Source organism: Chiloscyllium plagiosum, unplaced genomic scaffold, assembly GCF_037043375.1.
Source record: "Chiloscyllium plagiosum isolate Xiang-an unplaced genomic scaffold, Cpla_swu_hap1 HiC_scaffold_35, whole genome shotgun sequence".
Lineage (NCBI taxonomy): Eukaryota > Metazoa > Chordata > Chondrichthyes > Orectolobiformes > Hemiscylliidae > Chiloscyllium > Chiloscyllium plagiosum.
The window spans coordinates 40,364,703-40,375,895 of record NW_028270173.1 but is presented as its reverse complement, the minus strand read 5'-3'; the positions used below and the strand labels follow the sequence as shown (position 1 = coordinate 40,375,895).

Here is an 11,193-nt window from a genome sequence, read left to right as displayed (position 1 = left end):
TGATTCCAACACAATAACCTACTTTTTATGACGGAAATCGTTTTATTATTTTGTAAAAAGGTTGGCAAAATACAATGTTGGTGCACAGTAAAACGGATTTTTTTAGTTAATCAACATTCATAAATTTTGTCCATAAACTTATTTGATTTGTCTTTCTCCACAGACACTGGATGAATTCGTGAATGGTTCCAGTATCTTCGAATTCTACATCAAAATCCTAATCATCGCAGTGTTTGCTTCTAAAAAATACAAACGCAATCTACAAATGAAACTAAGGGACTGTATTTTTTTGAGGAAGGAGAAACTGTGTTTCCAGGCAAATCATTCTATCCAGAATTTCCAACATACAGGGTGTTCTTCCTATTTGATTTATGATGGCAATTAACATCCACCGCATCCAGGCAAACAGAACATATCATCGACGGAAGGAAAAGTACTCCAGCTCAACAGGGTTGACCATAAATTTTAAATTCTGGATTAATAGTGATGGAAGAGCACAGCAGTTCAGGCAGCATCCGAGGAGCAGTAAAATCGACGTTTCGGGCAAAAGCCCTTCATCAGGAATACAGGCAGAAAGCCTGAAGGGTGGAGAGATAAGTGAGAGGAGGGTGGGAGTGGGGAGAAAGTAACACAGAGTACAATAAGTGAGTGAGGAAGGGGATGAAGGTGATAGGTCGGGGGTGAGGGTGGAGTGGATAGGTGGAAAAGAAAATAAGCAGTAAGGAAAAGTCATGGGGACAGTCATGGGGACATAAATTTTAAATGATTATAAAATGCTTACCAGGAATACCAACTACTGCAAGAATAGGGTAGTAAATATTTTCCACCAGTATGATTGCCGGTTGAGCCATGTTCATACAGTGATGTTCATGTAGTTTGCGTTCTCAAACCAAAATGTATTGTTATCAAACTAAGCTTGCCTTTATACTTCACCTCACCTGACGACACGAGTACTACATAATGATTGACATCAGTGTCAGTGTTTTGAACAAACACATTACCCCAAGGCGTATTTCCATCTACTGCTGAAGGAGTATGATTACATCAGATGGTTCCTCGTTTAAAGAGTCGAAGTCATTTAAAAAAGTCAAAAAGAGTCCATTTGCGTGATCAACCGTCTGAAATACATTTTAATCCCGAAACTCAAAAAAAGACAAGGCTCTTGATTCTAAACGTATGAAGTAGTAGATTAATAATGCTTAAATTATTTAATGGATGTGCATGTTTCAGTGGTCTAGAGTCACCAATTTCTTGGTGACTATAATACATACTTAATAAGCTACCTGATGCATGCATTCAAAGAATCTTCACAAACTATACAGAGACCTATTATGATATGTAATCAGTCAATGATGCAATAAGAGAAAACTGCAAGTTTAGGTTTTGGAATGAACTGACAATGGCCGAGGTATAGAGAAAAGGTTTAATATTCATTGAAAATAAGGAAAATGAATTCAGATAAAGTTGATAATATCCATCTCAAAGGTAAACGGCCTTTTTTTTGCTGTAATTTGACATCTTCCAAACGTTCTACACATCCTTGATAGTGAAAGGGAGAAGTCAAATTGAAAGTGAGACATTTTATTTGCTTCTTTTTATTCGTCCCCTCTTCCTAGATTATGCTGCATTGATATGATCTGCACGTCTATCCCTAAAGTGTTATTAGTAATGCTTCTTAAAGTTCGCATGGTTGGAGGTTTTAGCAGATTACATTTATCAGAAAGCAAAAGCGAGAACTGCGCATGTTGTAGATCAGAGTCGAAAGGTGTGGCGCTGGAAAACAAGCAGGTCATTCCTGATGAAGGGCTTATGCCTGAAACGTCGACTCTTCTGCTTCTCTCATGCTGCCTGCCCTGCTGAGCTTTTCCAGCGCCACACGTTTTGAATTTATTTCTCATTACTTGGTTAAAAGAATGAAAAGATAGATTTATGTTTCGATACAATAATTTCAAACATGAAGTTAAAGCATTCCACTGTTGCCTCCGGAGTGTCGATAGTAATTGTGTCAGTATTCAGACTGAAGCAGAAAAAATGAATTTGCACAAAGCTTCAGTGTTTCATTTGGGTTTTTTTTCGGGGGGGGGGGGGGTATCAATTAAATGAAAATGTTGTTTCATGAAAAGAACACCTTACTTACAAACCATAAGAATATCAAATAGAAATGAATGGAGTTAACTAATTGACTCAATCTAACCGTTTCTCAAGTTTGGTAACTTGATAAAGCAATTTCCAGTGTAGATAGAATAACACCCGGCATCAATCGTGCATAGACCAATAGCTATATCAAATTTTTGTCATCAAGATTACAATAAATTGCAATATCATGTCTTGAGGCGATTTGACCTTTATGACATGGAGATTTGAATTGTTTCTGTGTGATATAAATTTGAATTATTCATATTGGAAAATGATGATGAAATATTTCTTGTCATTACAGTGAACGTGAGTTGCAGGATTCAGAATGTTGCTCTGGATCAATTATTTATATCATCCCTTTATGGAATCACTTTGCTGATGAACGTTTATTGCACATTAATTTCTCTTCTTGCGTCCATTTACTTAGTAAGGAAATAAATGCTGAATATTAAGGTTGATTTTGTGAACTTACCTGAAGCTGCCCTAGTTCCCCTCACTTTCACTACGTTTAGGAAGGAAGAGGCAAATATCTTGATGGCTATTGCCTTCTCGATGTTATGTCAGTAAGCAAATATGCAATTGTTCTGTTTGAGCTTCAGGTGAATGTCAAGAACAAGTAATCCTTGTGCAAAAACAAAAATAATCGCGACTTCAAAATGTCAGCAAATTGGTGGAAAGTAGTCGAAAATCTGAGAGTAGAGGAGCTCCATTTCACCCTGCTCGTTAATCAGATAACATGCAATGAACTGAAGTATGTGCAATTTAATTTGAAATCTAAATCACATTTATAGGGTTTTCATTGCTTGGAATACTGTTGTGGAATACTGTTTCCACTTGTGCCTGAGACTACTATGCGTCATTAGACAAGACTTGGTGGAAATAATCATGTGTGGCCAGGCAGAAGAGAATCTCACGTAGCAGTTCAATGTTTGCTTCCACTCCGTAAAATGCAATGCATAGTGTCATTTATTCTAATAGATGTAGAGAAAGTGAGGACTGCAGATGCTGGAGATCAGGGTGGCCCAAGGGGGCTGAGAGATTAAAGGGGGGCGTGTCGTGTGTGTTTGTAATTAAGCTGGGAATCCGATTGACAGAAGAAGGTAGGGGCAGTGGTGGTGATAGGTGGGAGAAGAGGGTGATTGGTTCACGACGAGGCTGAAGAACTTCAGGGCAGAGAAGACGACGGGGTACAGTAAGAGAGAGACTCACTGAGACCCTTGTAGAGGGACGAGGAGAACTTTTTCACGGGAGGCATCCTTGGAAGAGGCTTTGCAGTAAGGTTATAATCAACTGGGAGAAAGTGAGGACAGCACATACTGGAGATCACAGTCGATAAGTATGGTCCTAGAAAAGCATAGCTGGTCAGGCAGCTGACCCACAGATGCTCTTAGATTAGGTTCCCTATAGTGTGGAAACAGGCCCTTCGGCCCAAACAGTCCACAGTGACCCTCCGAAGAGTAACCCACCCAGACCCATTTCCCTCTGAATAATGCACCTAGTACTATGGGCAATTTAGCTTGGCCAATTTACCTGACCTGCACATCTTTGGACTGTGGGAGGAAACCGAAGCACCCGGAGGAAACCCACGCAGACACAGGGAGAATGTGCAAACTCCACACAGGCAGTCACCCGAGGCTGGAATTGAACCTGGGACCCTCGTGCTGTGAGGCAGTAGTGCTACCGTGCCGCTTGTAAACAGTACCACACTGATTGCCATGGTGGAGCTGGCAATCCTCTTCGAGCAGTGTGTGTGTGTGTGTGTGCGCGTGTGCATGTTTGTATTATTTGGAATACGTCTCAGGTTGGAGATATAGTAAACGTTTCAGTCCATAACTAATTACAGTTGCATAGTAGTGAGATCTCTGTTTATCAGTTGTGCTTTATATATTTCTGAAAGGCAGGAAATGGCCCGACTCCAACAGGACACAGCCGTGATCAAACGTCACCCAAGTCTACGTGAAGGTAAGAAATAAGCATCTGATTGCAGCAGGACATTTGGATAAATTTATCAATTCCAAAGCTTTAAATCAAAGTCTAGAGCACATTTAGCAGTAGATGACAACATTTTACACGCATTTTGTGATTATAAATTTCTGCTAATTCCCTTGGTCCAGATTTGTAATATGGGTATAATCAGGTCATGTGCAGTGGTCTTGTCGAGTTGGCATTGAATGGTCTGTGGTTGCTCTATTCAATGTTGTCAACCAAGCACTAGTTTATACCTGGATTGATCAATATAAATATTTTGCTTGTCATAATCCAGGTCGGGTTTTGAACATATTGCCCAAGTCCCTGACACTGAAATCAGTGTAAGGGGCTTCTGTGTAAGGCCACGAGTAATACAAAATCACCGACAGGAAGGCTAAACTTTGGAGAAGGTGAGGACTGCAGATGCTGGAGATCAGAGTTGAAAAAATGTGTTGCTGGAAAAGCGCAGCAGGTCAGGCAGCATCAAAGGTGCAGGAGAATCGGAGACGTTTCGGGCATAAGCCCTTCTTCAGGAATTATTGGAGATTATTGCACACAATGTTTTTATGTCTTGCTTCTTAAGGTTCCAAACACGGGTCCGCCACCTTTGCCCAGATTCTTCTGTTCTGGATATCAGAAAATCCAAGCCTTTTTGTTCAAAGATTGTGGGCTCCCTAACACACTGCAACCACTGCCACGCCCCGACCACCGAAACCCTCCCCAAAACCAACAATCTAGCTGAGCTCTTCACCACCTACAATGCCATTGTCTTGTGCAAAACATTGGTTAATTGTAAACCAGATGGTCAGTAAAATTGTTTCCAGATCCATATGTTAGTTCCATATTTCTTTGATTATATTCTAATTGGTGTGTGTACATCTCGGCTATACTTTTTAAATATTGAAACGAAAGCAACACGATTACTTGTCTAACACGTTTGGTCCCAGTTTCATTTTGACATTCTCATTTTATTATTTCTTTTTACTTCATTGTTGCTTGCATAAAGATTGTCGGTGTTATTGGTATGTTTTTATTTATAAGATGAATTTAGTTCACTATTTACAAGGCAATGAAGTTAAATGTGCTTGCCATAAGGATGTCGATTGACGCTTTTGATTTTACATCGGTTCAGTTTTTTTTTTCTCTATTACGATAATCACCTGTTGCAAAACTCTAAATGTATAAAGTATTTTCAAAAACACAACACAATCGATGGCATATTTTCCCCCAGAGAGAATGTTTACATAGTGAATTCAAATTCAACGCTGATTGAACTGATGTCTGATATTGTTGTATTTACACACCTAATTATAATGATTCCACAGTCAACATATTTTGCGTAAACATTGACCAGCAACTGAACTGTTATGGACTGGCCAGACCACTCAAAACATTCTTAAACAGGCAGCCCAAACCATAACTTTGTAATTTGTTTTGGTAAGAGTACAGTGGAAATTACCCGGAATTAGTCAGCGAGGTTGACTACCAGGTTTTTTAAACGGACAAAAATGTATTCACAAAATTACAAAAAGAAACTTAAAGAACAGAATAAAGAATATATAATTCAGTCTATCCAAACTGGACTTAATTATGCTGTTTAGAAACTACACAGCAGTCCCAACAAGCAAACCCCTTAAACGCAGTAAAAATGAAATAAAGGCTTACAAGTCGAAGTTAGAAATGCAGGAGACAGAGGTTAGTGACCTGGTTCCACACAGCTCATTGCTGAACTCCCTAAATAGTTCGAACGAAACCGCTCAGCTGGAGAGCTAGCCACGCCCACTTTATTTATACAGGTTACTTCTAAAATCATAAATATTTGGCCTAAAGATTAGTCTGTTTACGTATAAATGAAAAGGCCGTTCACCTCTGCACCAAACCCAGCCCTTCTGGAGCTTGGCCTGTTTATGACCCCTCTGAAAAACTCCACGGACACATTTTTTAGAAAAAGGGCCGGCTTTGTGACAACTGAAATAGATAAGTAATTATCTATATGGCTACCAGAACAAGTAGGAGGAATCTTGCAGCAAATAAGTCGCCTCCAAACTCTTTAAAACCTGTCCATAACCAGCAAAGTACAAGTCATGAGTGTGACAGAATGTTTCCCACATACATGGATCTCGACAGCTCCAAAAACATTCCAATGGCTTGAAACTATCCAGGGTAAAACAGCCTACTTGATTGGTCTCACATCCACAAACATTCACTCACTCCAATATCATCTCTTAGTAACATTAATGTGTACTATCACTAACTCTCACTGAACTAACAGAAAGCAATGCAAGAAGTGGAGATTAAATGGGTGTTTAATGGTTACCAATCAGTGGCTCGTGGTGTGGCTCAGGGGTTAGTGTTGGGACCACAATTACTTACACTTAACACAGATGATTGTGTCAAATTTGGCAGATGACACTAAGCTGAATGACAGAGCAAAGTGTGCAGTGGAAACTGAAAGTCTGTGGAGGAATGTTGATAAGTTAAGTGAGTGGGCAAGGGTCTGGCAGATGGAGTACAATGTTGGCAAATGTGAGGTCATCCATTTTGATGGAAATAAAAGAAAAATGGACAATTATTTATAATATTGTGTCATGCTGCTGTGCGGGGGTGGGGAGGTAGCAGCGTGTCCTTGTGACAAAAGCTTAGTTTCCTGGTGCAGCAGGTAATTAAGAAGACAAATGGAATATTGTTCTCCATTGCGAGAAGAGTAGATTTTAAAAACAGGGACATAATGCTGTAGTTGCCTGAGGTACTGGTGAGGCCTAATCTGGAGCACAATGTACTGTTTTGGTCTCCTTACTTGAGAAAGGATATGCTGACACTGAAGGAGGTGCAAAGATTCTTCGTTGAGAGGGCGGGCTTATGATGAGAGATTGAGTAGAATATGTCTATACTCATTGGAATTTAAATAATAAGGGGGAGCTTATACAGATATAAAGTTAAGAAGGGAACAGATAAGATAGAAGCAGGCAGGTTGATTCCACAGGCAGGTGAAATTAGAACTAAGGGGCATAGACTCAAAATAAGAGGGATCAGATTAAGTACCGAGTTGAGAAATAACTTAGAAGTATATTTAAGTTTTATTGTTACTTGTACTCTAGCGCAGAGGTACAGTCAAACGTTGACAATGTCGCCTCTCGTGGTGCCATCTTATGTACAAAGTACCTGGGTGCAGATCTCAGATGCAATGAAAAAGAAATAAAGCAAGAAGTTACATTGCTTTACAGTGATTCATAATGTAAGTTAGAAAATAGGCATACAATTAAAAGGACAAATATTACAGTCAGGTAACCAGATTACAGATAAGCATTATATTGCAGTAGATCAGTGCAGGAGCTTCCACAGACATGGTCTGACTGACTTCGCAAGCTGCTGACCACTTGCACCAATGTCTAGTCCAACATCCATCTCTGCTCCATTCCAAATCTACAGCCTACTTCACTTTGGTTCTCAGCCACTCCCACCCAGCTTCTGTTCTGCTCCAACGTTTTCACCCACAGGGTTGTGAATCTGTGGAATTATCTGCACAGTGAAGCAGTTGAGGCTACCTTGTTAAACATTTTAAGGCAAAGATAGATGGATTTTTGATCATTAAAAGAATTAAGGGTTTCGATAGGTGGGTGGGTAAGTGGAGCTGAGTCTATTAAAAGATCAGCCATGTTGTTCTTACAAGATGAAGCAAGCTCGAGGGGCCAGATGGCCTACTCCTGCTCTTATTTCTTATGATCTTACCTGCAAGATGTAGAAAGTCTCCCAAAGCTCCTTATAAATCGTCTTCTAAACTTAGTATAATGATTGCCATCTAGGAAAATGAGCAGATACTTGGAACCACCAAGATTTACAAGTTTCCCTCCAAGCTATTCATTTATCTTACTCAAAAATACACTATTATGCAAAAAGCCTGCAGTTCTATACCCAAAGGTATTGTCAATCTAAATACATCAAAATGACTGCAGCGCCTGGAGGAGTCCACACGTCGCTCTCTCAAGGGCAGCCAGTAATCGGCCAAAGGAAAGGCTTCCTCAGTGTCAACTCACAAATTGGCTGAAATAACAACTAGTACTTCCCACTATTAATTGTCAGCAGGATAGCTTCGAAAGATCTGCAGAAACCAGAATATCTTTCTGCCCTGTTTCACCACAGGACGCTGAATTCACTCGTGCTCTGAATGAATCCTAAAATCCAAATCAAGTAATTTTAAACTGTATATCTGTTTCAGCTTTTCTAAAAGTCGAATTCCCTCTCCTCTCGACAGCATGTCATGTCAGTCAATGTTTTAAGAATTAACCGCTACCAATCAGGCAGAGCTGTTCCTTCATTGTGGTTCTTCCTTTCAATTACTGAATGTCGTGGCAGCTATCAGTGATTGGGGATTGATTTGACACCATGCGCAAATAACCTGTGATGACACAGACTCGAGCCCCACCAAAACAAAGCAAAATATCTGACAAGACTGGAGGACAGATGTCATAACAGAGTGATCCAAGGCCTGGAATAGGAAATAACCGGATTACATATCATCCCCACCTATTTAGCCTCTGACCTGCTCCTTTTTCGCCATTAACACGACCATTGCCTTTTGTGCTCGGTCCCCTCACCACCAAAAGGAAACATTTCTACATTAAAGACGTTGTAGGCATTTAGAACTATTGTCCACAGAGCTTATGAATGTTAAATTAATTGTCAATTCTACAAATGCATTCAGCTAGTGTTAGCAAATTGACAGGAATTTCCTTAATTAAAATCCTTTAATAAGTTAACTTAGTAAAGCCACATAGCCTTTTGAACAAAGACATTATTAAAGAAGGGAGATGTTTAATCATGTTCTTCAGTTCATCTCTGATTTTTTTCTGGGAAACTCCATAAATAAAGGTGTTTGTGCAACAACTCAAAGTCCTGAGAATGTATCCAGATTGTTCAAGAATAGTAAATGGGTCATTATAATTTTCTTTATAAAATTGAGTATCTGTAAATTGGACGCATATGTATGATACTAACGTTACCATCCATAAACGTATAAAACTACCAGAAATAGCCAGCAATAAGATAATTGATTTTCTTCTGCTCTGCATCTCAGGATCATTGTTATTCTGACCATTGTTATTTCTTCGCAGTGCCCTTCTCACTCTGCTTGCTTGTAAAATGTGCCGAATGGTCATTGCATTAAGCAATAAGATCAAAAGAAATGGAAGAAATGGAGTTAAAATGGTTTCCAACCAAAGAAAAGCGACCCATATGGGTAAGCTATAAAAACGTGATGATATCGAACAGGACCATGGTACATTATCAATTATTTCCCGAGGTTCATATACAAAGTAGATTGGAATGCTTTCTAAAATGCTCAAGGAACAAACCAATGCGATTACCACAGCTGCAGTTTTACCAGTACAATATTTCGTTTGTAGCTTCTGACAACAAATGGCCACAAACGGGTCAAAAGTGAAAATGACAGTCAACCAGACAGAGCAATCAATGGAGATAAAAAGTAGGGCCAAGTTAAGACAGCAAATTGGAGTGTAGTTCAGAAACGAATATGTAAAATAAGCATCTTTAATCTCATAGAAAAGCACATCAAATATCAGCACAGATAGATCCGCTGCTGCCATTGCTATCAGGTATTGCGTGATGCATTTGGACAGCTCACAATGGCCACCAGAGAGAATCACAATTGTCACCAGATTAGCTGCAATGAAAGGAAGGATAAAAATTACCAACTGTTGAAAAAATCATAAGTCTACAGTTATCTTTTTCTGAATATTAGCATATTCCTTATACTGTTACTCAAAGCTTCCTGAGGAATGAGAATACAATAGTGTTGAATGGAATGGTGCACTTGACAGGACAATGACAAGGTTCCATATACAAACTCCAGCTGCAAGAGTAGGTCAAGAACTCAGAATTCTGCAGCGAATAAAGGAGAAAGAACAAATAACAAAGCAAATTGCAGCACAGGAACAGGCCCTTCAGCCCTCCAAGCCTGTGCTGATCCAGATCCTCTATTTCAACCTGCTGCCTACTTTCCAAGGGTCTGATTCCCTCTGTTCCTTGCCCATTCATGTATCTGTCCAGATACATCTTAAATGACGCCTTTGTGCCGGCCTCTACCACCTCTGCTGGCAACGTACTCCAGATAATCACCACCCACTGCATAAAGAACTTCCCAAGCATATTTCCCTTAAACTATTCCCCTCTCAACTTGAACTCATGACCCCTAGTAATTGAGTCCCTCACTCTGGGAAAAGCTTCTTGCTATCCACCCTGCTTAGACTTCTCATGATTTTGCAGACTTCAATCAGGATCCCCTCAACCTCTGTTTTTCTAATGAAAATAATCCTAATCTACTCAACCTCTCTTTATATCTACCACTCTCCATACCAGGAAATATCCTGGTTCATCTCCTCTCCACCATCTCCAAAGCATCCACATCCTTCTGGTAATGTGGCGACCAGAACTATACGCATTATTCCAAATGTGGTCAAATCAAAGTCATATACAACTGTATCAAGACCTGTCAACTCTTGTACTTAATACCTTGTCCAAGGAAGGAAAACATGCTGTATGCCTTTTTGACCACACTATTAACCTGCGTTGCCACATTCAGTGTATAATGGACCTGAACACCTAGATCTCTCTGCACATTAATTTTCCACAGGGCTTTTCCATTTATCATACAGCTCACTCTACAATTGAATCTCCCAAAATGCATCGCCTCTCATTTGCCCAGATTGAACTCAATCTGCCATTTCCCTGCTAAACTCTCCAATCTATCTATAACCTGCTGCATTCTTTGACAGTCCTCTTCACTCCCTGCTGCTCCACCAATCTTAGTGTCATCTGCAGACTTGATAATCAGACCACCTATACCTTCCTCCACATCATTTATAACGTGTCACAAGCAAGAGTGGTTCCAGCATGAATCCCTGTGGAACACAACTATGGGCACAGTTCTCTATTTTGAGAAATTCCTTTCTACTACTACTCTCTGTCTCCTGTTGCCCAGCCAGTTCTCTACACATCTAGCTAGTAAACACTGGACCTCATGAAACTTCACTTTTTCCATCAGCCTACCATAGGGAACCTAATCAAGCACCT

At 39.9% G+C, this 11,193-nt stretch overlaps 1 protein-coding gene across 1 annotated transcript; it reads right to left on the bottom strand.

Annotated features, from left to right (window-relative positions):
* Positions 1–8,849: 8,849 nt before the first annotated feature.
* Positions 8,850–10,269, bottom strand: LOC148140690 (uncharacterized). The gene is made up of 2 exons (XM_087979001.1): positions 10,119–10,269; positions 8,850–9,784 (listed from the first exon to the last, which is right to left on the bottom strand). Exons 1-2 carry the CDS (start codon positions 10,267–10,269, stop codon positions 8,850–8,852), a joined length of 1,086 nt encoding a protein of 361 aa, XP_087835127.1.
* Between the last annotated feature and the right edge of the window lie 924 nt (positions 10,270–11,193).

Excerpts from the sequence above, each read along its gene's own strand:
- LOC148140690 (XM_087979001.1), bottom strand. The coding sequence starts at position 10,269 with ATGCTTGGGAAGTTCTTTATGCAGTGGGTGGTGATTATCTGGAGTACG. Across the intron at positions 9,785-10,118 it reads GGGAATCAGACCCTTGGAAA|CTAATCTGGTGACAATTGTG; the intron begins GTAGGCAGCAGG and ends CTTTCATTGCAG.